We start from the raw sequence: 26,718 nt of genomic DNA, 5'->3' as shown, positions 1-26,718 counted from the left end.
TGTGGAGAGGTCACAGCTGGAGTACTGCGTCCAGTTCTGGGCACTCCAGTTCCAGAAAGACAGGGAACTACTGGAGTGTCCCTGAGGGCTACGAGGACGATTAGGGGACCGGAGCATCTCTTGTATGAGGAAAGGCTGAGACAGCTGGCTCTGGTTAGCCTGGAGAAGAGAAGGCTCAGAGGGGATCTGATCAATGCTTATAAATATCTAAAGGGTGGATGCCTGGAGGATGGGGCCAGACTCTTTTCAGTGGTGCCCAGTGCCAGGACAAGGGTCAATGGGCACAAACTGGAACACAGGAAGTTCCATCTGAATATGAGGAAAAACTTTACTCTGAGGGTGACCCCAAGCACTGGAACAGGCTGTCTAGAGAAGTTGTGGAGTAGTCTCATCTGGAGATACTCAAAACCTCCCTGGACACAATCCTGTGCATCCTGCTCTAGTGGGGCGGGTTGGGCTAGATGATCTCCAGAGGTCCCTTCCACCCCCTACTGTTCTGTGATTACTATGTCAGAATTGAAGTAAGACATCACCAGGCATCTTCTAAAAGAACCACTTATTGCTATCTTAAGTTCTTATGTTAAGGAAAAAAATTGGCACAGGGTCACTTCATTTTTCTTAACAGCAGATGGCATAAGACATTGAATACACTTGATGCTTGCACCAGCAACTTGAAGGAGCTTATGTCTAAATGCCTTTCTTGTCTCATGCAGGAAAGCCTAAGTATAGAACAGTAGTTAATGTATGATTACCTGTAAGACAGAAGTGTACTTAGTACAGCTCCAACTTTGCTGTTTTGAGCATGCAGTATATGTTAACTGAATTGCTACTGCAGTGTTGACATATTCAAACCCTCTGCCTTCTTAAAGCAGTTGTATAGCTGTTACCAACATCTGATGGAACCAAGTACCTAAGTGATGGCTTTCAGTGATAGCTCAGTACTACTTGTTAGTGACAACAGCACCAGTTACACCAAATAAACATGAACTGATTTTTTTGAAAATAATTTACTAAAATAAACAAGTACATTTTCCTTTTCAGTATAAGTTACACAATTGCATACATTTTTAGCTCTTTCTAGGTGCTTCTGGTAATAAGGCAGCAGCACTAGGCAGACAACTAAAACTTTCAGCATTGCTTTGTACACAAGGAGCCAGTATAAGGGTATTATATTTTCCAGCAATACATGTTTTTACTGAATACACTGAAGGTGAACCTCATTCTTATTTGATACAGCTCAAGCAGAAGTGGAGTGTAGTGCAATTCTTGCTTATGGGAAAAGAAAGCCTGTACAGTAAAACATGAATGAAGGATGCTCAAACCATGATTTGTTTACTGGAAGCAGTTAATAAAACACATAACTTAGCCACAAGTGTTTGTGCTTCATAAACTTACTCAGGATATAAACTAAAACTTCATCTGTAAAAGTTCTTCTCTGTAGAATAGTGCTTACTGCAAGACATACAACGTTTCAGATCTGCTTTGGTGGTAGAACTTGTGTGCTATCAGGGAAAAATGTTTCCAAGAGAAATAATCCTCTTTCTTACAAATCAACAGCCAGCTTTCTGACAAAAGGGAACTGGCAATTTTGAAGCACTCATTCCCTTTCTCTGTGAACAATCCCTGACAAAGGAGAACATGTATTGTGTTAAAAGCTATAGTGGCACAAAAATCAAAACTGGCCCCTGGGCAGGTTCATTGGTTCAATACCCATGTTTTCTAGTTCAAGTTTATTCAATGTGGCCTTAACAGACCAACTGTATCAGACTACTAGAGGAAGAGTACTTAGATCATCTCCATCATCAGTCTTGGTTTAAGTCAGTGAAGCAGGTGCTTCAGTCACTAACTCTTCTTAGTGGGAATATGCAGGGTCAGAATAATGATCATGCAAACTTCTTCTTTGTAGCTGTAAATCGTTCCATGTACTACAAAGGAAAAAAGTCTAATTAACATTAAACAGGTAAGAATGCTGCATAATAGGAAGCACCCATTATTTTTTTGTCCCATCAAAGTGAAGACACACTCCTGTCAGTAGCTACTCTTCAAAAGATGCTGAAAGAACACTGATCCTGAATCCCATAAGTAAGTTAATATTTGAAGAACTCTTGAAATTCTTTTCAGAGGTTAGTTACAAATCCAGTACCAGTGACAATACCAGTAGACTGTGCTTTTATTCATCAGCATAAAAGCTTAGTATTGTGAGGAGATACTGGGTAAGGACTTCACCAGAAGCTTCATTAAAAAAAAGAGACAGACAAACCTTGTCATAACCTTCCAGTTCTCTGAGTTTCTTGATTTCAAAGAGGTTACCTTCTACTGCAAGCAGTGAGATCTGGGAATCACTGAGGATACTTTGAGGAAGCATGCTGAGTTCTAGACAGTTTTCTTCTAAACGCAAGACTTTGAGGCGTGGACAGTGGGAGATCTGCACTGAGATCTGCGAAATCTGGTAGAAATAAAGAGAAATGAGATTAACATTTTAGTGATCCATTATTAAATTGATTGGCATTTCAGACTAATATGAAACAATTATGTTGTAAATATAAACTACATTAACAGTAACTACTTAACAATGTCTAAGCAACAATAACAATGGTCAAAAAAAATCCATGTAACTTGTTTTTCTTCCATGATGACAGGCAACCTACACATCTGTTGATCAGATTCCTACCCAAGAACTGTTCAAACAATTTTTTGTATGATTAAACTCAGGATTTGTTAGTTAGTCAGAGCAGGCAGTTGGATGTATCAGTACACAAATTCTAGTTATGATCCCCTATTTCTGTTGTGTGCAAGAGATGTCTTTTAGCTATAAAGTTTTGATGGTCTCAGCTTATTATCTGTGGATGTTCTAAGATAAACTATGTCCTCAATCTACATGTCTGTAATATCGCAGTTACCTGACCTGATTCTGATTCAAATTGAGCTCAATAGCCTGCAATTCTCCCACAGTGTCAGGTACATTCTGGATCTGGTTTTTGGAAAGATCTACCACATCCAAGTGGCGAAGACCAGAGAGTTGTGTAGGCACAGTCCGCAGCTGGTTTCCAGAAAGGTTCAGGGTTTTGAGAGCTGAAAGTTGTCCAAATGCAGCTGGTAGCTGCCTCAAGTGATTGCCATTCAAGTGTAGTGTTTCCAGTTTTTTCAGTTTACACAGCTCCTCAGGTAAAGCAGCTAGAAATAAATGACAGAAGAAAGAGATGACCTAAACAAAAAGTAATAAAGATTCATCCCCATTTAATTCAAATAAACTTCTACATGGAAAACAGTGCTAGATTGCAGTAATTTCTCACAGGATTCCTCCCCATTTTCCAATGAAGGCACAGATCCCTGCACAGAAACTTAAGCTCACTAACACCACATGCTTTTTAACTATCCTCCATAAATATCTTAAAAATAATCTGCAGACAAGGCAGACCTTGCCTTTTTCACAGGCTGAAAACACTACTCTCAGAGGATTTTAGACTATCAGTTATACTCTTTACTAACCACTTTGCTAATGTATCCTATGACATTTGAAACACCACACAACTCACAGCTTCAGGTCTGCTACAAAGGTATTACTCAACTCACTCAAAAGTAAGTTCTCAGATAATTAATATCATATCATACCAGCACAGAAGCCTCCCCAGGTAAGCTCTGCTGGCGTTCATTCACCCCTCATTCTACCCACACACATGTATAACCTGTAGCACTCCCTCAGTTCCACTATAGAGTCAGAGGTTTGTAAATTACATTCATTTTTCAAAAAGGTAGATAATACACAATTAACACATTAAAAAGTTAGTTTCTTCACCTCATCCTAGTTTTTCCTGGAAAGTTGGACATTTGTCCAGCAGAAACAACAACCACCATTGAATGGCCAGCAACGTTTTCTACAGATCATCTTCATTACCTGTTCTCTATGCAAGTACTAAGCCGTCTGACACTGTTAAACCTTCAGATCAGACAACTCACAGCACAGAAACATTTTGTGGTTTTAAGTACTTATATTATCAGTTTTACAATGACACATAACTAAGTTGGCAACTACTTTTGAAGAATTTACAGGTTTGTTTTGGGTTTTTTTTTCCCTGTACATTAATTCCAAAGATTTCAGTTTAGGTGCCTAAACTCCCCATTTACATCCTGTGAGAGTTAAATTTAGTTTCTGATCAGAGAAGTCAGGTTATTATTTTAAAAATCTGCAGATATATTAATTAGCAGGCATACTCAGTTTGTTATTGTTTAGAACAAGGCTCTTCAAAAAGGAAAATTTTCCAATGAGTGGTGGTAAGAGCTCTATTTTGTTGTTCGACAAGTCTATTGTCCTTAAGTTGCTTGTTAGCTTCTGCAGATCTTCAGGAAACTATGGGGGAGAAAAAAGATACAGCATTTAAATAGTCGATACAACTTTGAATGTTCAAGTTTCACAGCTTAAAATGTTAACTGAAATTTGTATTGCTGTCATATGTATCACATACTGTCATATGTATCACAATGTCCAGTCACCACAGTTGGCAAATTGCTTAATACGTATTTTTAAAAATATTTTTTCATCTGAGGAAGGGAAAAGGGGTATAAAGTAGACAGTCTAACATTTAGGAAGAGTAGTTTTTAAGCCAAAGAATTTGAATTAAAAAGGGAGAAGGAAGTATACCATCACATGAGCTCATTGATGTATAGTCCTCTTGCGTGTTTCTCTTAAACATGCCTGTCATTTTAAAATATTCTACAGCTAGTTAACAACTCTCTATTTTAGCAGAGTAGGATTGGGAAATTTTTCCTCTTACTTTCCTTTTAAAATAATGATGTAAACCATTTTGCTTATTCTTATTTACATCCTGTACCGCTTTAATCTGCACTTGGCCCTGAGCAGAAAAGAAGAAAAACCTGACAATCGCCATCAGTGAGTCCTGGTCAACAGACCGGTGGTTTGGATTCTCCTTTGGTATGGCAGAGGAAAACGGAAGAGATAAGGTAGGACAGTGAGTGGAAGAAGATACTTCAGAAAAGTCATGGAAAATTACTGCAATAGAGTTATTTTGGCTATCCTGTGAATTGTTACTCGACTTACGGTTTCAAGACATTCTGTGTTTTTCTGCAGTTGAGTCAAAGCAAGACAATTTCCAATACAATAAACTTCAAGATGCTTGCAGCCCAGTGAACAGACTGTACAGACTATTCATTTGACTACAATTCAATACAGTGTAAGTATCTAAATGCAACAAATTGTGGAGTATCTTTCTAGATAACAACACAGTTATAAAATTTACATTTGTCCCCTCGAGTTTACAGCCCTTTTTTAAAAAGCGGAACATCATAACTAGTACTTCTTGAACATACATCCACTCTAAAGCATAAGCTCATAAGTATACAAGTGCTCTGACAGATAAATCCTCAATCAGAAGACAGTGCAAGCAAAAATCCACTCAGCAGAAAAAGAAAAAAAAAAAAATCTTGAAATAATATTATCCATCACTATTTATGAGAAATACATGTACGCAGTGCATTATGACAACGAGGTGGGAATTTCTCTCCAGAAGTGCCAGTCACACACACTAACAGCCACATTTGCACTATAGTTACATTACCTCTGTAAGTCCCTTTCCCGTTAGCTGAAACACACCAGTTTTCTGTGCTGTCTCCAGGTGGGCTTTTAATGCACTGTTTCCCATCCTAACAGTTCTCTGTCAAGCGTACAGACTTTGAGTGATAGCCTCAGCCAGTTTCTCTCAGTTATGCTGCACTAGAGACCTGCAATCCAAAGTCTCTGTGATAAAGCAAAAGTAAAAAGTCATTTCATGTGTACTTTCTTCAACACCCACACGTTTCAACAGACTGAACCGTTTGCATCTCCCTCATAACTAACACCTAGAACTTAAAAGATTTACCTAGCTTAAGGTGCCTTCATTATAGCAGTTTGAATACTGAAATGATGCAACAAATATAGTTAAAACTAAATGGGAAAATTGCATACTTTCCACATTTTGCCTCTTTCATGGCCCAGTAGCATAGGGAGATTTTCCATGGAGACTGGCTGCGATTTTAGTGGCATCTACCAGCATTGACCTGCTTTCAACACTACAGTTCTATTTGCTTTTTTTGGGAACCTTTGTTTCATTGAGCGACTTGACTCCTTTGCTGTGACTGCGGATGCAGACACACGACACCCATCCCCCGCAACTCCAGCGGGGTTTAATCCCCCGGGACAAACTGCGCCGGGTTACAGGCCGAAGGACTAGCGCCAGGTCTGTAGCCGGGAGGCGGGGAATAAAGCCTAATACAGCACATAAACAGCCGGGACGAGGAGCCCATGAGGAGCGCTCCCTGCCGCGATGGCTAGAAGCGGGTCAGCACCGGGCGAAGCCAGCAATGACCCGCTGCTGGCCTCGGTCCCTCTGCCCCAACCCCGCCCCAGCTGCTCCAGTCCCACTGGGGCCGCTCGGCCGTCACCCCGACCCCGCAGGGAGCTCCGGCGGGGGCAGCAGGCCCGGCCTAACTCAACCCACCTGTACAGGCACCGCATACCGACGCTCCGCGGCAGCGAAACCGCCCGCACCCTGCCCCGCGCTCCGCCTCCGCCCTTCGAGAACCGACGCCTCAAAAGCACTTACCGGCTGCCCCGGAACCGGATGCGTGTCACCCTCCCCCTCTCCTATCACACCCAACATGGCGGCAGCCCGCCGGTCACAGATGCTGCCGTCTGCCCGGGCTTCTGGGACAACCAGTATGGCGGAGCGTCGCCGCCCCGCTTCCGCAGCGACGGCGGCTGCCAGACCCGGGCCTCGGAAGGCGACAGCGCCCGCTCGCAGGACGCTGAAGCCGATCTGGCGGCGAGGCGCGAAGGGTGCTGAGGGATGGAGAGATGCTACGGCCGCCCGACGCTCCTGGGAGGGGGAGCAGCCCACGGCGGCGGCCGCCCTGCTGGCGCGGTGCCTGGCGGCGGGAGTCGTGACCCAGGTAACGGCCCGGGGGGCTGGAGGGAGCCGCGGGGAAAATAGTGGCGTTGGAAGAACTACCTGTGGTAAAGGCTTGGAGAAGCCGCGGCTCGGGTGCTGTGTGGCAGCTCTGTGCCAGTCCCTCAGGTACCTGTGTCCTGACGGCAGGTGCGGTGCCTCACGCTCAGCCTGGGCTTTAGTGCCTTGTTTGCGGGCTCTGTGTCTTCGCTGGACCGCGTTACTGTTTGTGTAAATGCTTGTTAATTTGAAAGGCAGAGAAGTTTTTCCTTTTATTGTGGGATGTCTTACGGTTTTGACAGATGGCAGCTTTCCTTGCTAGGAATAACCATACCTTCTGGTGTGTGTTTGTCTAGAGCGTAGGTATGCAGTTTTCTTGATGTTCTCTAGTGTGTTCTAGCGGCGTGCAAGCCAGTATCATTGGGAGTGCTCTCCTACTGCCTTTTATGAAATTTGATTTTCACTCATGTTTGTTTTCCCCAAATAATGCATGTATTTTATGAGTTATTCAGCTGAAATTTACTGCATTGCACAGTGCAAGAGATTGACAGTAACTTTAGACTTAAAAGCTAATCCTGAGAATCTGCCTGATACATTCTTGCTGCTGACTGCATTTTTTCCCGTTGTTTTCCTTTCACAGGAGACATTGGATTTAACCTGTAGAAAAGACCCGTGCTTTGTGAAATTCTCAGAGATGGAAAAAATGGCAAACATTCAAGCTGAAATCAATGAGGTATAACCTTTACTGTTGTCAGCGTATGCTTAACACCTCACTGCTTAGAGATAATATGTGGTAGCTGATGAGGTTTCAGACTGCAGTGTGCTATTGTTTCATGGTTTAGGGTTTTTTTTTTAACGGTTTAGCTGTTTAACAGTTGACACTTTTTCCACAGTGGACTGACTTGTCATAAAGAAAAGAACAAAATTATGAAACAAATGTTTTCAGTATAACTGGAAGGACACAACAGCTTGCATCTTTCACTGGAGTGTTACCTGAAGTTTTCTGAAGAAAATGAAGAACAAATAAGAATGTGTAGTTGACTTAAATCCACAAAAATGTATTTCTTTGTATGCAACTAGACCATTTTGTTGGTTAGCAAGAGACAACCTCAGTCACTTCCTATTGTCTGAATTGGCAGTTGGCTTGTATTTTATGCGGATGTTTTCTGAGCATTTGCTCACTGGTACAAAACTGTGTTTATTAAATTACACAATATGAGCTCCAGCAGCCGCAAAGCCTTACTGTAAAGCAGTGTGACAAATTCATCATTTTCTCTTTTGGAGAATTGAGTTCAACAGCTGGCATCATCCTATATTGACCAGCAGAAGGAACAAACAAACAGTTTCTGGCTCCCAGTAAGGTGGCTGCTTAACCTCCTTTGCCTGAAGGTTTCATATGCAAAGTAGTCTCTCTGACAGATGTTCAATATGGTATCAGTGAAGCAGGCTTATTTTTGTCCTCTCCTTGGTGATCAAGAAAAGCAAAGCAACAGTTCTCCATGTCCTGAGAGACTGATATGTCATACTCTTCTATACTTTCGTCAGTCTTCTCTTGTCTAGCCAAAGCAACCACAACTCAGCCAGAGGAAGATATCTGCTGTTCTTGTGCTGGTTTATCATTGGGAAGAATTAAAGCTAGGAGGTTCACCTGAGGGCTTCTCACAGCTAAAAAAACCCAACACAACACTAGCTAATCTCTGCCAGAAGGAGGAGACACGGTTGTGAGAGGTTCTTTAGTAGAATGTAGACTAGGAAACTGCTTTGTAGGAGATACAGGTTTCTGTGGTTTAGGAATGAATTGTAGGATCTGTCTTTTCCAGTATGAATTCCCAACAAATCACCAAATTGTTTAGGTTTGGTAGTTTTGTTATTTTTTTAAAACAGTCTTTTCCTATTGACTAAAAAAGCCCTGCCTCGTAGTAGAAACACTGGAGGGGGACATGGTAACGTGCTCTCCTGCAAATGCTTGCTCTTTCACGCTTGCACTCTTCCCCATGCTCCCACTTTCTCCCTTTCTACTTCCTTCCCCACCTCAAGAGAGTGAAGAATATCTGTATAAATATGTTAAAAATGAATTTTCATTTGATGTTGTTGTTATTGTTATAGAAGAAACTGAAAATTGAAATTCTACAGTTGGAGAAGGAGACAGCAGACATTGCTCACCCTTTTTACTTAGGTAGGTGCAGTTGTGTCTTAATAAAAAACAAGAGGTTTAAATGACTTTATCGGTGGATTCATGTTTCATCTGAGTACATGACGCTTCTAGAAAAGTTATTGCAGTTATCTCCATTGGATAGCTTCTTAGAGGTGGCAGGTGTTTTATTAGCCCTTCCATACTATTTGACACCCTCAGCTGTCTCAGTAGAAGGTCTGTGTGTAACTAACTCTCAAAAAAAAAAAAAAAAAGAAAAAAAAAAGGGGGGTGGGGGAGCGACTGTGGTGTTAGTGGAGCATCAGGAGTTCTAAGATCATCAGTAATGTGATTTGCTTCCCTTGGCCTGTGCGCTACTTTGCTGCTTTTCCAGTAACTCAATGTATTTCTCCTGTATCTCTGTGTCCCTAAAATTACTTGGACTTTCATTTTAGGGTTTTGGGAGCATATGTATTCATTTCTTTATTATTTTGCACTTTTCCCACTACAATTTGATGGATGCTTAAAAATATTCTAGCTTGCTACTACTGTGTTAGGCTAATGAAGTATATTGTAATACTTCAATGCTATGGTATAGCTTAAGAAGTTGGTTTCTTCTCAAAGACAGTTTACTTAAAACTATAAACAATGTAAAAACAATTAACAAAACTGTATCTCTAAAAAGTAGGTATTATGACTTTGAGGTGCATGCTGATAGGAAGTCCTATACACTCCAACAAAAGTCATTCTGATTAATGATACCTTTCTTGACTGTAAGGTGTCCAGTGCAGTAGATCAAACTTTTGCTTTCTGTCTTTCTCCAGAAGAAACTTTGGTCTTGTTTTAGCAGGGTAATAGTTTTAACTTTGCAACTTTATTTCATAGGCAAAAAATGCGAGATTTTGCAAGATATGAACAGACACTTGGAAGCTGTACTGAAGGAGAAGAGGGCTCTTAGGAAGAGGTTGCTAACACCCAGATGTCAAGAGAGCCTGCCTATTGAGGCTACTTTCCACAAGTAGGCATATAGAAGATAATTGTTCTTTGTTTGCATGAGTACAAATTAATTTGAACTACTAGGCAGTAAAAAGTGCATGCTTTCATTCACTTTTCCATTGAGAAGAATAGAAATTGAAAAAAGGTAGCAGAACCTCAGCTAAAAGCTAGTAGTATACTCATTGCTAAATTCATAGAAAGGTAGTGATATGTTATTTTTATGAATATTTGCTTAGGGTATTGGTCTTGTCTTCTGAAGAATATACAACAATTTGTGATGTACTGTTTTAAACAGATGTGTTAAATACTTGATTCATTATGCTTCTCCATGGGTAAGAATTGTTACTTCAGTATTCAGTGTCTTCCTTCCACTGTGACTTGCTTAGAATAAGTGTGTGAATGATTCATAGACACAGTACATGTTTCAAAAATATAGTCCTCCTTCTCATAGTCTAAAAATCTAGTCCAGTTACTGAAGAAGTGCATATTGACTTCTGGAATTTATGCCCTACTTGTTGCTGAGAGCCATAAAAGAAGTGTAATTACAGAGAAATTAATTAGGTGTTCAGGAACTTGCATAAAAGTGGAGAAGAGGACTAAGAAAACCCACAGAGGAAAGAAAAAAGAGCTGGGAAGTGTTAAATTCTCATTGTTTTGCACAGCTTTTGAGTAGGGCGTTCATTCTTGGTTACAGGTATGTAGTAGAGTTGTTGTCTGAGGCTGTGACTTTCATTGAGAAGCTTGAAAGCCATTTGCAGACTGCAAGAAGCATCCCTCAGATACCGACCACCATGAAGAATATGGTGAGTATCAAAAGAACTGAGCCTTCTGTCTCTTTCAGTGTTAAGAATTCAATGCTGTTTGGTTGTTTAGGTTATTTTTATGTCAAGATGTATAGAGATGAAATCTGACTCTTTTCTGCTTCAGGACATTGCTTTGTCAAAAACTGAGGTGCTCGTGATGGAGTTGGAGGCGCTGACAGATGAAATATTGGATTGGAGAGAACTGCAAAAAGAAGTGTATTCTGACAGCATCTGCAATACTGCTGAATTGGACTTTGGCTTATCTTTAGCCTAGCCAATACTTTTCTTCAAATAGGATGGCTATTCGAAGAACTACCTTTTTACTGTCTCGGATGAAAACCACAACATAGTTGTGCTTTAATCCAACAGGGACTTTGTAGGTAGTTATATTTCTGTTCTTATGTAACAGTTCTCCAACTATTAAAAAAAAAAAAAACCACCCCACAGCAAAAAACCAAAACAACAAGGACAATGAGCAGTAGATCATAGGAAAACAGACTACTGAGAAGACTTCTAAGGAGTTCCTTTTTGAAATAGTTGGACAGGATTCCCTTGGAGCTGTATTGTCAATGCAAATTTGTTTTGATATTTCTTATACATTTGCTATAGCATCTGTATTAATTTTTATAAGCATCTTGATAATACACTGTATTTTGTATGTCACTAAAACTTAAATAAAAGCACTAGATTTCAAGAGCTCAGTTTCCTTGTTTTTATTTTGTTATAAAATCCTATAATTAAAAGAACAGTGTAAAGTCTTAGGTCCCAGCTTATGCTTCCATAGAAGTTCCAACCAAGAAATTAAACTAGTTTTAAATTACAGTTTATTATGGCTATGATGTGTTGTGTGGGAAAGCAGGGAATGAACTTGGTGATACATGGCAGGCCTACTGATTTGCAAACCACATTTCTATGATAGTGATAAATATATTCTTCAGTCTCTCCTTTTCTGTTGCTTTCCCTATCTTCAGTGCCCCTTTGGAATAAAACTCTTGTTCCATGAGTATGACTGACAATTTAGCAAAGGCATTGATTGTTCCAGTTTGCAACCATAGACTTTTACGTCATGAAAGACTTGGTAAAATGTTACTGGCAGGACATCTATAAACCAGAACAGTTGGTTGTCTTTGGAGGATGTCTAGTTTTGTATTCAGGATACAGAGTAAACTGGAAGTGGTGCAGATGTATTCCTGTCTACTGTTGTATCGTTTGTCATCTGAATTCTTCATACATCCAACCTGTTGATTTCTATTTCTGAAAATGAACCCTTTGTTTTTTGAAAGCAACCACTAGGTGGCTCAGTAACACAAATTTCACTGCAGTTTGACTATTGCATAAAAAAGTAGAATTAAGGAAGAAATCTTTGGTTCTTTGTTGAGCATGCCTACTTGTATTTGGTCTACTCCATATTTGAAATTTTCTAGGAATCCCATTTTAATCTTTGTAGACTACGCCATTCTGCTGTGTGTGATGTCAAGGAACATAGCTTAACAATTCTCCGGTATACTATGTAAGCATAGCTGATGTTCCTCTCTGCTGCTGTTGAGAAAAGTTAAGAAGATAGAAACAATTTGGATTAAGTCAAGCAGAATCTCAGTAGATAGGAGCTGAGAATATAAACTGGCATTTGAGTCCCAGAAGCTTGAATGGGATCTTTGTGTGAACACTTGCTGTATGTCATGGTGGGATTTGAGTCCAAAGTCCCACATCACTCTCATTACAGCTGTGGAAATGAAGTCTTCCACACAATTGCAGAGGAGGAGCTGACATTTTTACTGAAAATGCTTTGCACAGTCTGTGAAATGGGAAGAAACAGAATCCGGACTTCTGGGATCATCATGCTGTGCATCTATCACAGGCTTAACCTCTCTCGTTGTCTTACAGTGATGGTTTAGGTCAGGCAAATTAAAGCTGTTGTAATTTAATGCTTCCAGAAATAGGATGAAAACATTCCTAGTTAGTTTGTTCATTATAATTCCTTGAAATAAAGACAAATAGGTGTTTTTGTCAGAGAGTCAAGCATATTTTCTTCTTTTACTGTATCCATTATTGGAGAGCTGACTGTGGAGATAGTAGCGTTTAACTAATACCATTTGCCATTGACATACCAATTCATTCTTTAGTATGACTAAAGGGATAAATCTATTCAAGTAAATGGTGATTCACAGCTTGTAGGTGTTCATTTTAGCATCTCTGCGGTGGGCCCAAAGGATCCGTACCATACTTCACTCTGGTAGGTTTTTGTATTGTGGTATCTTTTTCATTTAGATTTAATGTTTCTGGAGCTTAAGGCAAATTGTCTCATGAAGAGAACTGTACTTAAAGTACAAATGAATAGTACAAGGCAATTTAAACAGAAGTTGTTTAAATGGACCTTAAAACACTCCTATATGATATTCAGATGTAGCTCAGAGTTTCTCATATTTTGAAATGCAAAACCAGAAAAAGTCCAGTTAAAAATGAGTAATGACATTGGCAAAAGCCAAACAGGAATTGTTGAGCTTGGCATCTTGTTTATGCATTCAGCCAGTGCTGCTTTCTCTCACATCTTCACAATCGTGTCGGTTCCTGGCAGGGACAATATTCTAAAAGTAATTTTTTTTAAACTTTTGGTGGTTTTTATATTACTCTAAGTGCAAAATCTTTATCGGTGCAACAGTTTGGCATTGATTTCAATTCTAGTTCTTTGGAAGCTTCAAAATTTTATTTTACACAGTAAATACAGCCAATATAAAGATTGGAGGTTTTCAAAGGAATTTAAAACGCTTGAGAGCTTTCCTTTAGCACCAGTAAGAAAGCGATACTTACCTTCCTTAAATTACTGTCAGATTAATTAAATGTGGAGTGCTTTACACTTTAAACAGAGCTGGTTTTCTGATTGCCTGCACCTTACTAGGAAAAGAAATGTGGTCAAACGTACGTAGGATTAGACTGGCAGGTTTTTACTTCTGAAACAAATTGGTTTCTCTTGGGTAGTCCCTAGTGAATATCTTCACGGCAGCACCCATCGAATAGGACTGTCGGCATTAAACTCTTCAGTGAAATCTGAATTACGCTGCTGCAAATGAGAACTGGGTGGTGCTGCCGGGGGAGCAGGGCTATCACTAGCGATTTTAAGCACGAAACCACCGTCTCGTGGTCTGGAGGTCCCGCTCTCCCGGGCGGACCTGGTTTAAGAGGAAAACCACGGTTTGGGTGGGTGCTGGAGGGGCTGCTTTGGGGAGAGTTTGCCCGGAAGCCCTCCTCTCCTCCCGGGGAGTTTCCCTCCCGCCCTCGCGGGGGCTGCCTCGGCCGGGCCGGGCCCTCCCGGCCTTCTCCTCCCCTCAGCGGCGGGGCGGGGCGGGCGGCTCCGCTCCTCCCCGGGCGCTGGGGAGCCGCGCCGGGGGCGTGATGAGGGGCCGGGGCGCGGGTGGTGGCGGCTGCTGGGCGTGAGCCGAGCCATGGCTAACGTCAAGGTGGCCGTGCGAGTCCGGCCTCTGAGCAAAAGGTGCGGCGGGGCGCGGAGGGGGGACGGGGAGGTCCCGGTCGCGGCGGCAGCGGGGCAGATACGGGGCGGCTGGGAGGGGTGGCGCGGCGGCGGGATGCGCTGGTTCTGTCACCGGGGACGGGATCGCCGCTGAGGGGTGGCTTATCTGGCACTGAGGGAGGGACGGCGGGCGCTGGGGGGCTCAGCGGTAAGGTACGAGTCGTGGCAGGACTCCTCTCTCCGGGTCACTACCTAGCTTGGAAAGTTTCCTTGAAAAAGTCTCCCGCTGGAGCTGTTAGGCTGACTTCCCTCTTCCTGAGCTCCCCAGAATAGGACAGTTGCCACCCAGCGTAAGGGAATCTTCTCTTCCCCTTTTGTGGTTGCTGTTTTTTCCAGCGGGAGGCAGAGCCGGATATTCCCATTGTCGCTCAGCTCCGCTCCGCTCCCTCCCCGGCTTGCTTGGCTCCAATAGAAATCCCAAAAGCTAAATGATACGGCTTGAAGACAGCTCCCACAAACAAGAAGATGCCGTAGCACAATGCTCTGGTGGTGTTTGGATATAACGCATCATTAAAGCCTTGCAGGCTTTAGAAATTCGGGGAGGAAAAGAAAGAGAAAAAGCAAACAGCCACAATTTCCGTGGCTGGTAATTTATTCCTCCTGTTAGAGAAATGCTATAGCACTTCAGGCAGAAATGCTTTGAAATGTGGTATGAGCTCCGAGGGCCAGGCTTTGGTTTGATACTGCCTTTCTTTTTAGCACGAGTCCCTCATGTTGTGTTCTGACTGCATTGGCTTCTGTGATAAATAACTCTTTCATGTAGTAGAGAAAATGATTCTTGAAGAGTTGCCCAGTCTGAAAACTAGCCTAGTCATTTGGCTGGCAATACAGTAGCATATTTTGCACTCTTAAATTCTTCTTTGGCTATGGATTTTTTGCAAGACAAGATACCAGAGAGTGTTGAATAAAATTTAAAAAAATGAACTTGCTAGTCTTAAATATAAAAAGGGAAAGGTGGAAAGTAATTTACAGGTTTTCAGTATATTTTACCTGTAACTCAAAACTAACTGATTTAAAACGTATTTTGTCCATAATGTCATTAAAACTCTGATTGGGTAATGTTGTTCTGATTTATTGCACAGCTGTGAATGAAACAGGTTTTAATAGATACTGGCCTATTGTAAGAAGAGTTGCAGCACAGAAGTAAGCTAAGTTTAGCCTTTCATTGCTTAGTGTTGCTTTAGTGATGGAGGTATTATTTGATTTTTATTTTCTTCTATATTGTTAGTCATTCTTAGTATTTACTGATAAAATAAATTGTCATTATGCTCTCTAGAAATAAAAAACAGTATACAATTGCTAAGTATTAACATTAAATGACAATTTGGTAATGATATTAAGGTATCCAGACAATAGGACCCTTTCGGTTCATTCTTGCAGAGTTTAGTGGAGATATTGAAAGTATTTAAAAGTCTAACTTGGCAATGTGTTTCATTGTGCTGTCAATGATGTATTTGTTTCTTCCACAATAGCATTTAGCTGCCTATTTGCAATTACGTAGTGGACTTAGTAGGGTCTCCTGTAGACATGAGTTAAAACAAGTGTTTCTTAGCAGTTGGAGAAGAGAGGCCAAAAACTGAATTGACAGGGGTGTAATCTTCCCTCTCACCAGATCCTTCACGGTGAGGAACTTTGCACCACATCTGTCTTAATGTTTCTTCCCCAATGGGTAGCATTAAGCAGTGCATAGATCATTATAGCATTACATGGCACCTGTAACTCTGTCAGACAAGGTATGGTAAACAGGAAAACCTTCAACGCAGTCAGCGTGGGCCAGCTGTTTGGTCAGGAGTGTATCTTGGAGAGCAGGGTGGGATCAGAAAGGTGGACAGCCTCGTGCATGTAGGAGAAGCTAATCTGGCACCAAAACAGAAATGTTTCTACAAAGGTGAGAGTGGAAACCAGGAGGTAGTATGAGAATGTTAAATAATTCCATCTACTCAACCTGTGGCAGTGTAACCGATGGGTTGGGGAGGCAGAGACCAATCTTGTGGTGTTTGACCCCAAAGGCAATAGGCCATTTATTCCTTGTACTGCGTTGCCGCAGCAGAGGCCAGCAGAAACGTTCCAAGATGGATTTTTTTATTTTATAAAAGGGAAGGGGAAGTGATTGGATGTTCTCTGTGAAGGCTCTGACATAAGAACTTGCTTTCTAGCCTTGACCAAAATTGTCCAAATGTAATGACTTCAAGAAAAATACCAAATATATGAAAGCTTAAAGTAACCTTGATAGAGATTGAAGGGACTAAAGCTCTCAGTGGGGATAAGGGCTTGCTCTATCTATTCCAGCTTCTTATACCACTTCTATATTGTGGTCACATAAGCCTCTCGTCCTCCCTATACACACACGTCATGATTGCTCCTAACAGGTACCCATGTTGCCAGAGCTCCTAGAATCTCTTAGGTGCTTTAAAAAGAAAAACTTCCTGCATAAAAATTTCAGTTCAACTGGATTGAAGTACTATAACGCGTGCAATTGCAGTTTCAGCCCAAAATACTAAACGTTGTTTTTTAAGAGTCCCAAAAATGAAAAAGCTGTGGGCAAAGGCCAGAACTAGAGGGGTAGTTGGTTTTTCTAGACTATTGTATAAACTTTACTTTCTTATTGTTTCTTTTTATTTAATTTACAATGGCAGATGAACGATGTTTTTGCACCTTAAAATTTATAGAATATTTAGATGTTAAAAGATGTTAATATGGGAATTCATAAAATCCTGCTTTCTGTTTAAAGTTTCCATTTTTTATAAACCATATTAATCGCATCTGGTACTTGTTATTTAGCATAAAGCAAAGAGTGGTCTTTCTGTTCTGCGCCCGTATGGCGCCCATCCCAATGCATTCTTTGACAGAGAGCTCCTATGCGCAAATAATCCCCGATAGTAATAAAGTGAGTACAGTTATACAGAATGCAGAAGTTTTTCCTTTGCCTAAACTTTAAATAGCGTGTAGCCAACGTTCGTCATAATGCCATCAGTCATTCTGTAACAGACTACACGATTTCTTTTTTTAATCACCAGAATGTTGTCCTGGGAGTAAACTCCCTCAAATGTGTTCCCTGGAGTGACATGGCTTTAAAAGAAGTCTTTATTATACATTTACTATTCTATATACTAAAAAATATTTGTTACTTTGTGGTTACATGGATACTTGTTCTGTGTAAATACATTTTCCCCTCAGAATGAAATATGGAAGCTTGAACAGGTGCTATAAATTGACTATAGCAATAGGTAATAATCAGGTATTAAGTAGGAGCTGGGAACTGATGAAATCCCTTTATGGTTTATTTCTGGACATCTTAATGCTTGGTCTATTAGATTTTAAACTTTTGTAAGGAAAGTGTAATGTTATTTTTGGCTGTCAGTCAGAAGCTGTTGATGGAAACACTTTCAATGCTAGCACGTAACTATGTGAACTAGGAATGTTGTTTCTTTTTTTGTTTTGTTTTGTTCTTGATTTCTGCTGTGGAGTATGCCAACACCACGATCTGCAGTGTGGTGCCGTGATATCTGATCTGACCCTTCAGGCCTGGAAATGGTGTGACTGGCTGAGAAAGAGGGTACATTACCCTCCAAGTATTTCAGTACTGTGTCTAGGGCTCTTGTGCCTGGGTAGCTCGCTTAAAGCTGTGTTGGGTATTTGTACGCTACAGTAACACCTGCAGCGTTAGATGTGCTCTTTGACTATTTATGTAGGCCAGCAGAAACCAGTGCTAGTTTTTATGTGCTGCTAGTTTCAAAAGTGTTTGTCCCTGTGGTATCCCATCCCAATTCCAGTACCTGGCTGTGGCTACCGATTGTTCTTACGGTGGACCTCAGCCCTGTGTTATATGAGAGGAGGAAGGGAGGGCTGTGTTTGTGCATGGGAGGCCCCCTGGGAGGGGAGGGGTCCATGTGTCCAGGACAGTATAGTTGGGACCACGATTGAGCACAGCTGCCTCATGCCTTTTCCTCCATGATCCACTTCCTCTGCATCTTCTGCTCTGCATCCAGCTGCTCTCAGTTCACTTGTGCACACTTGTATTTCCTTATCTCAGTGTAGCTTGAGAACTGCTATCTAAGTAGTCTTACAGATGGGAAGGAAGGGTTTTAGAAAACAGTGCTCTATACCACAATGAAAAGCCTTGTGCATTACTATAGGATTCTCTTTTTAGCATGCCCCAGTGGAAGACATTGTGTTCCTTCACGGATTGTGCATTAAGAGCTGGGTAAAGTCATTCACAGCAGGTTTGTTTAATTGAATTGTAAAATTATAGTGGTGTAAATTAAAAACTCGATGCTAGGGCATGCAAGATGCCCTGTGACACTTTTTGAGAGTTAAAGTACTTTACTGGGCCCTGAAGTTTGGGATCTACTGGTGCAGGACCCAGCAAAACAGAAGACATATTCTGATGTTGAAAATATCTCCACTTTTCAGCTGCCTCTCTGGCCTGGAAAAGGAGAGACGGGCAAGGAGCTCTTATTTGAAAGGGTCTTTCCTGGTGTCTTTAATAACTCACAAATGAACTCTCCCATCCTCTGTGAACCTCATAGCCATGTCACCTGAAAGAGTTGCTGAACAGATTAATTAACCTCAGAGCTGCCCTTTGCCTTTCTCTGCTTTGCATTGTTTCCAAGCTGTAACTTGAAGCCTCCCGGCCAGCTGTTTATTTCCCAGTCCCCTCCGGAGTTCCTGAGCTTGTCCTCCACACACTGGCAAATGAGAGCATCAAAGAAATGTCAGGGTAGTCCCAAGAGGTGAAGCTGAACTGCACTTCCAGCTGTGTGTGTGTTTACTATCAGAGTCTGAGCTGCAGCAGCAGTTTTCCTCCTTACTGCTGCTTTACACGGCATAGTCCTCTACGCACCTTCCTGGGATGCAGCAGGTAATGAGGCTTGAGGGTGAGATGGGGGATAGGAGTTAAGTTTGAGCTCCTAAGAACACAGTTGGCGGGTGCGGGCAAGCCCAAGGCTGGGAGGGAATTGTCTCGCATAGTAGGAAAAGTTTCTTACAATTTCCAGGACGGTGCTGGGTGTGCCAGGCTAACCTGAGCGGTACGGTGAGTGTAGGTGCAGTGAATAGGTGACAGAGGAGCTCAGCTGATCGGTGCATTGTGATGTAAAGACATAAAATTCATTTCTGTTCGAAAGGAAAGTTATATGGAAAAATAAAATTACTTTAAACATTTTTCTGGAAATGATGCAAAGTAAATTACTGTTGTTTGCGCTGGGTATGCCTTTATTAATCTGCTGCAGAGTCAGCTTCATTAACTAGTCTCTGTGCTGTGGTCCATCTCCTTTGCTCTTTCTAATCACATGGTGGTAATTAAAAGGAAGGATTATTATGTAAGCAAGACTTTTTGCTGTTTTATAGACTGTGCTATTAGCTAATTTACACACTTGTGTATAACCCCAAGAATTTAGAGCAATATTGCTTACTGCTGACAAGAGTGATAACTTGTAGCAACTTTTGTAGAAAACATTCCTTGAACCTTATGCATAACAGATGTTAAATGCTGTATCAAAATAAAATTAAAGCAGCAGCAGATTGGAGCTTATTGTTGTTCTCCCTCTTACCCCCACCAAAGCAAATGTGATTGTTTTACTTATTCAAGTCTATTCCTTTTAAATGCTTATTTTTCACTAGTTGCTCAGTGCTGCTCTTTTAAAGCACCTTTTGAACCAATCCTATTCAAGTTGTTGTATCTCTGTATTAAAACTTCATAATGCCAGTGGTAAGAGGAATGTATTCTGAGGAAAGATAGCCACAGATGTTTACATTAACATTTCAAAAGCTTTCCCTTTTTTTTTTTTTAAAGAAGCAATGACCCTACTTTATTCAAACTGTTGTTGTGATACACTACTTCAAATGTATTTGATGCAAGTGTGTAAAGACACAAGATATTGGCATCATTAGTATTCACACAGTTGGATTTTTTTACATCTTCAACTTCTGCTTAAGTTAGCTCTTCTGTGCTTTTTGGATAGGGTTTTAAAAGTGTACTTATCTTTCTTGAAAAAAACAGTGTTTGCAAGGAGAGAACATTTGTTTTCTTTTACATTTGTAAAGGTAGATGGGAGGACTTCTTTCTTTTTGGTACTTTTCTTGAGCTCACTTAAACTTTGCTCTGACCTAAGTGTGTGTTGGATAAATTAGCTCTTTGTTAATAGAATATTGCCATAATTGCTATTAACTGCTTTACTGGATGTAAATGGAAATAACTTCCTTAAAAATTAGCACAAGAAAGATATTGCAGTCAAAAAATATCTGGAAAATGGATGCAATATAATTTTCTTTTACAGGTATTCATCATATGTTCTACATGGATGTAATTTTCAAATACAAGACAAAATTCTTTGAATAAAATGACAAAATTGTGTTTCATTTCAAAGGGACCAGAATGTATCTGTGCAAAGAAGAGGTATAAATATAGGAAAAAACAGGTAACAGGCAAGAGTGGAAAACGCCTTTTAGCTTGCTTAGAACTGTTAGATATTTCTCATGCTATTCCAAGGTTTAGACTAAGGCAGGCTATCAAACACAGTATAGCGACGTGTCTTTCTTCTACCCGACCTTGTTTCTTTAGCTGCCTTGATCATATATTCTAGTATATATGTTTCTTGCTACCTTAGTGCTGTTGTTCTCTTGCACCTAGACAGATGGCAGGCTTTTATCTACTTTTATCTACTGTGATAACTGAGTGAGTGTTGTTCCTCTGTGTCCCTCTGTTACTCAACAGCACCTTTCTTCAGGTGGTGGTAGTTGACCTCTGTCCCAAAAGCTGTGGGTTTTGAGGTTGGTACCTTATGGTGGGAAAGAGCTGTCTCAGGCCTCCAAGAGCTGCTGTCTGAAAATCTGCATTGGTTATGCATTGCTAATGATTACAAGCTTTTTTCCACAGAAGAGCTGAGATTTTTAAACGAAAAGTTGAGGCTCTGATTTTGTGTTTATAGAGAGGAGATCTCTCTCCCAAACAAATGTATTTTAATGTTAGTGTATCCTGTTTTGTAACCTGGCCTATTGTTAAGGTTATCTTGACATCTTTTCCTCTCTCTCTCTCAAATCAGTTATTTAAAGTTTCATATAAACTGTCATTGAGGTGGTTGCTCTTTTTTCTTAGTATCTGCACTTGGCATTAGCAGGTGGTTTTCAGTTGTCACATCTGTGTTTTTGTAAGGATGCTGCATCAGCAACCTTTCCCACATGTATTCTTCTTGCAGTTGCATGAAGCAGATTTTGTAACTTTGGTAAAGGGCAGGCTTTCCAGCTCTTTAAAAGGGCAGGACTCTGCATGTCCTAATGGGCCCCCACTGTCCCTTCCACAGATGGTGATGTTTCTGCTGATTTTATGTGACAATACTGTGCCTGTACTCATTTAGGCCAGGAGCACAAGGCATTAGCTACTGGTGGTTTACTTCCCAGAATAAAAGGCTGTCTCCTCTTTTTTCACTTCCCTTGTCTGTGCAAAAAAGCTTCAACAATGTCTTAAAACAACAACAGAAAAAGCAGTTTTTGTAAGCCTTCTAACTAATACTTTGCATTTTCATAGAACACTTTTCTTCCCAAGTCCCAAGAATACTTTGTGTGTCAGAATGTTACAGGGATATTTTTTTTTTTTTTTTTCCCCTGTATGAGCAAAGAAAAATGGGGCAAAACATCATTAAATGACCTGGCCAGAGCCATGGCTGTGCTGGGCAGTTTCGTTCTCTAAGATCACATGCTTTCTCTGAGAGAAGTAGTAGTAGTGTTAGATGACATGACTGCATGCATAGAGATCGCTGCATATCTCCCTTGGGGAATGGTGCAGAGGTTGGGTGCTAGTCTCGTGGAACCTTTGTGTAGTACATGGTGAGACACCACCACTGTGCACCGAGAATTTATGTGAGTTTTAGGCAGGATTTCTCCAGTTTCCTTTTCTTTAGTCCAATCCTTTATGTGACCTTTAAAAAGCAGTGCACTTCTAAAATTTTCCTGCCATCTTTCTATCTGTAGCATGGATTAATAGAGTTTTGCTAATCTGTTTTTAGAATTTAAGGGTTTGCTGTAGTAGCTGCTTTTGATACAATGAAAGAGGTACCTGAGCAAGAGAGATGAGACAGTGCATAGCAGCATTCAGTGTCACAGTCATTTATTTAACTATGATCACAGATTGAAGTTCCGTCCTGGTGGATTAAAAACTGACCACTGTATCCAAATTCTGGTTTGCATGGAAATCATGCCATTTGCACAGAATTTCTTTGATGCAAAAGTCTATGAATTATACTATCTCATTACTCAGTAAACAGTTGGGAATCAAGGGTGGACGAAACTGGACTGACTGGACTGTAGCTTTAAATCCTCCTTATTTGATGCTTCCTTAAATGCTGGTGGAATGACAGATGAAAAGACATTTTCCTCTCCACTCTTTCCTCCTCCCTCCAATGCCTCTGTATGAAAGAGAAAGCATCATTATTCCACAGCTGTTCAAAGCACTGATGGATCATCATGAGTATTTCTGACTTGGATTGCTCAAGGAAGATGCCTGACGCTCTTGTTCTAGCAGCATAAGACTTCAGAGACAGTGCAGACAGGAACACTCTTCTTATACTGTGCCATTCCCATGGACGGGATTGCAGAGCTTACTGTGACTGGAGGAGGCCATCCTGTGCTTCCTTTCCTAGCTCATGAATATATATATATATATCTCTCAAAAGTCTGGTAAGATTAAGAACTATTTGAGCAGGCCTGTATCTGAAAAGGGCACTGACAATGCCTCATCTTTATCTCTGCACTAAATATTCCTATTTTTGTTGCTATATACTATTTGCAAAGAAGAATAGGGGGAAACCACACAAGGATGATGGTGATCACTAGGAATGGTGATTTTTGACTATCAGATTGTTAGTCATTATCAGAGCCAATGAAAGCTCTATGCAGCTAGGAGTAGCCTTGAAAGATAACTTAAGCAGCATGTCTAGTAGAGCAGCGTGCTGTCTTGGTGAACTCTGTGTACTTGGCTTCAATATGGATTTTTAAATTATTTATAAACATCTGTTCTGAATTTAGGTAGGAGGATTGCTGACTGGGTGTGCACTCCTTTTTTGCAAGAGACAGTAAAACGATTATGACTTAAAGACAAATATCCAAAATAGTATTGGCTAGTACTAAATAGTGAAAAAAAATTAAAAACAAACTTTAGGTAAATTTTATTGATGATTTATACTTTAAAAAAAAATCTTTATTATCCAAAATGAGGATGTTCATACTGTTAAAACAGCTTGACTTTCACAGCTTACAGCAGTTGGAATAAGGATACAGGTTATGCTGGTGTCATGGAGGGACATGTGTTTGGGAAAGTTGTGGTTGCAGGTACCTTAACTTGTCAGTAGAGTGCAGAAGCTCTAATGGCTGAAGGCTTTGACGTTCTTCTCTGCAATTTCTGATGGACCAGCATGGAATCTTAGTGCAGTTCTCATTGCACACTTGGTCTCGACAGATGTGTCCTCAGCCCATTTTGTCTGGTGCAGTGGTCTCTGAAGACTAGCATAACTAGTCTTCAGACTAGTTGCACCAAGAGTTGTTTATTTCTTTGTGGCCAAGGTCAGTCACTCAGGAGGTGCAGAGATGGCAGCTTCTCAAAAATACCTCTGCCAAGGCCACCGATCAACAGGAGGCAGAGACACTTTATGATATACTGTTAGTGGGAAGGAAAAGATAAATCTGAATACTCCCTGAACTTTTCCCCATAAACCCTTTAGACTTTATGACCAAGAAAAAGCTCAGGTTAGATTCGCCTCAGGATTATATTGCAGCTGCTGGCATGGTGATTGCATAGGGGTGCCATTAGATGGCACAAAGTGTCCCAGGTACAAGTGGAGGTAGTTTGTAAATGTTGTACCATACTTATCATGGCTATGGGTAACATCCTGGGAAGTGACAGAGTCCAGGAGACAGCAGCGGTGACTGCTGCATGCATCCTGCCGATCTTGCTACAGGTGTGCTTTTGGTTGTGTTTGCAAGCAGAGTGTGAAAATGTCCATCACAGTAGGCCACAGAAGGCGACTTTTTTATAGAAAAGTCTAGAAAAAAGATTTAAGTGAATTATTCCAAAAACCAGAACTGACGTCATTGCCCAGCTCAGCAAAAATCTCTGCAAGAGGGGAGGGATTGATACTGTTGCCGTACTGCTTTTGAGGTCCTCTCAGTATAAGTTGAGATAGGGTTTGGAGTTAACTTGGGTGATGGGAATTGGTAGGAAAGCATAAGCACGTGCAATGATGGCATTGCAGGGTTATTTTCAAATTTGTATATTGTATATTTGTATGAGTAGACACGTACTCAATTCTTTAAAAAATTATTTAAGTTTTCTCATGTACTTGAGTAGTATATGTTGGCTTTAGTATGTTTGATTACTTTGGTGAGCATTTGGTTGCCTGCATTTGTAGAAGCTGTTTTGTTGTATGACATGACTACTGCTAAAGGCTGCTTTACTGCATGTGCATGTTTTCGGAATAAACAGGCAACTTTTAAGTCAGCTCCTTTGTTTTCCAAGTGCCTGACTGTTATTTGAGGGAGTGGAGGAGAAGTGGGGCAGACTTTATAAAGTCTAAAATAAATAACTGCCCCTTTCTTTCCACCCACTGCTTCCACCAGCTCTGTATACCTACTTGCACTTCTGTACTCAGTACCTGAACTTGTCTCAGTGAGGTGCAGCAAGCTGTGGAAATGTCTCTTGAGTGTCTTGATCTTCCTGTGATTCTTTTCCACTGGCCTGTTCTTCCAGGTCTTGCAGAGTGTCTCTTGTCCCTCTGGGGTTGCATGAGCTTTACATGTTGGCTGCAGAAATGGTTTGTCATAGGAAAAGCAAATGTTATGAGGAGATTTTCCTTTGGGCTGCCCCTGTTTTTTAGACTGCCACAGCAGCTTTGCTTCTGTCAGGGCGCTCTCATAGTTCCCTGTTAACAGCCCTGCTGCTGAATTCTGTGCTTGTGTCACTGTTCTGCTGCTGGGTCTGCATTTCTCTCAAACTTTCTGTGTCTGAGAAGATCCAGGTCTTTCCTGTGACATGTGCCATTAAATGGTCTTTCTACAGCTCTATCTTTGCATGAAAACAAGTTACCTGTACAAAGTAATTTAGGAGGAGACATTTCCCAAACATAGCATGAATTTTTCTAGACGTGGGGAAGGAGGGAGGATGTGGAAACTAAGTGTTAAGATCACTGAGTTCTGAGCAGGAGAAGTCAATCGTGTTTAGTGTACTTTGGAATTGATTTTATTGGTACAAGGAATACAGCTTTCATACCTGTGGAGCAGAGCACCCATTCCTAAGGATGATGGATTGTTCTATCAGTGAAATGCAAACTGTGGTGCACATGTGGGAGAGACTGCACTGGCAAACACAGTTTTTGCTGAGAGAGCTTTTGTAGTGTTTGCAGTCTGGAGTTAAGGTCAGAACATCTGGAACAGCTGTGAGTCTGCTTTGCGTCCTGGGCTTTATATATTAAACTGTGCTTTCTTTCCCCAAAATTATCTGTTTTGCACCTAAAAGAAGGATGAAATAAACACATGTTTACAGCGAGGCTGAACGTACAGTTTGAAGAGCTGGGAACAGCTGCAGGTCCAGTTTTGTTTATGGTCAATGCTCTCTGGCTGTAAGCTGCTGCAGAAGGGAGGGTCTCCATTCCCACACCATGGGTTCCTGCCCTTTCTCTTGCTTTGGCTTAGCAACTGTGCAACCACTGGGCTCTGGAAGGGCTCACTGGCCCTGTGGCACTTTGATTATTTATTTTGGTGTGTTTGTTTTCTGATCACAGCTGATCTGAGTCATCACACGGGTGTGTTATTGCTGGGTCAGATGCAAGAAAAAAGGGAACACATGTGGGATGTTAGAGCAGAGAAGATAAATTGCCCCTTGCAGCAACAGCCTGCAGTTAAGATAGATAAAGCTTGCTGTGAATCTGCAGCCAGAGCAAGGGGAGACTTTAGTTCTGTCCCTGTTTGCTGGTAGCTTTCTTGTTGTGTGAGACTTAACAAAGTTACTTGGTTGCTGCATAGATCTTTTTGTCTGCATAGTCAGGAATCGTGTTACCCTGTGGTAAAAGGTGGTGTGATAATTCTATTTTGTGTTGTTTGTATGTTACTATTTTTCTATTTATTTTAATATAAATATGAGTATATACATTGTTTTATACATGACAAATTTTCATACTTCAAAGGTTTTATGTTTGGAATTTCTTATTTATCTTGAATGTTCAGTAATGACTGTGGTCTGGGAGAACATCGGGTGATGAGAACCCACAGCATAGTGTTATTCCTTCATAGGGTTGTGTACAGTGCATGGGGACTAAAGGCAGTGAGTTTCATGTAATT

At 41.0% G+C, this 26,718-nt stretch overlaps 3 protein-coding genes across 8 annotated transcripts in view; 2 read left to right on the top strand and 1 right to left on the bottom strand.

Annotated features, from left to right (window-relative positions):
* Window positions 1-1,713: 1,713 nt before the first annotated feature.
* On the bottom strand, window positions 1,714-6,615 carry LRRC57 (leucine rich repeat containing 57). Of its 3 annotated transcripts, none has more exons than XM_075754396.1 (7): window positions 6,597-6,615; window positions 5,874-5,909; window positions 5,574-5,752; window positions 4,213-4,348; window positions 2,906-3,174; window positions 2,261-2,446; window positions 1,714-1,925 (listed from the first exon to the last, which is right to left on the bottom strand). In XM_075754396.1, exons 3-7 carry the CDS (start codon window positions 5,655-5,657, stop codon window positions 1,884-1,886), a joined length of 717 nt encoding a protein of 238 aa, XP_075610511.1. In that variant the 5' UTR covers window positions 5,658-5,752; window positions 5,874-5,909; window positions 6,597-6,615; the 3' UTR covers window positions 1,714-1,883. The 3 variants fall into 3 exon arrangements, with proteins under 3 accessions (XP_075610511.1, XP_075610509.1, XP_075610510.1); XM_075754394.1 differs by having other exon boundaries at window positions 6,492-6,606; XM_075754395.1 differs by lacking the exons at window positions 5,874-5,909; window positions 6,597-6,615 and adding an exon at window positions 6,492-6,590.
* Window positions 6,616-6,620: 5 nt separating this feature from the next.
* On the top strand, window positions 6,621-11,562 carry HAUS2 (HAUS augmin like complex subunit 2). The gene is made up of 6 exons (XM_075754392.1): window positions 6,621-6,942; window positions 7,579-7,671; window positions 9,045-9,114; window positions 9,955-10,087; window positions 10,760-10,868; window positions 10,993-11,562. The coding sequence occupies exons 1-6, from the start codon at window positions 6,652-6,654 to the stop codon at window positions 11,140-11,142; spliced, it is 846 nt and encodes a 281-aa protein (XP_075610507.1). The 5' UTR covers window positions 6,621-6,651; the 3' UTR covers window positions 11,143-11,562.
* Window positions 11,563-14,218: 2,656 nt separating this feature from the next.
* Window positions 14,219-26,718, top strand: part of STARD9 (StAR related lipid transfer domain containing 9) — a 112,133-nt gene continuing 99,633 nt past the window's right edge. For 3 of the 4 annotated variants that reach the window (XM_075754381.1, XM_075754380.1, XM_075754384.1), the window contains exon 1: window positions 14,224-14,355. In XM_075754381.1, the coding sequence (XP_075610496.1) occupies window positions 14,309-14,355 (47 nt within the window). In that variant the 5' untranslated portion in view covers window positions 14,224-14,308. Of the gene's footprint in view, window positions 14,356-26,718 lie in introns of all 4 variants that reach the window. The other variant, XM_075754383.1, reaches the window with a different exon arrangement.

Source organism: Balearica regulorum, chromosome 5, assembly GCF_011004875.1.
Source record: "Balearica regulorum gibbericeps isolate bBalReg1 chromosome 5, bBalReg1.pri, whole genome shotgun sequence".
Classification (NCBI taxonomy): Eukaryota; Metazoa; Chordata; class Aves; order Gruiformes; family Gruidae; genus Balearica; species Balearica regulorum.
The sequence above is the reverse complement of the archived record's forward strand: the minus strand, read 5'-3'. Positions and strand labels throughout refer to the sequence as shown.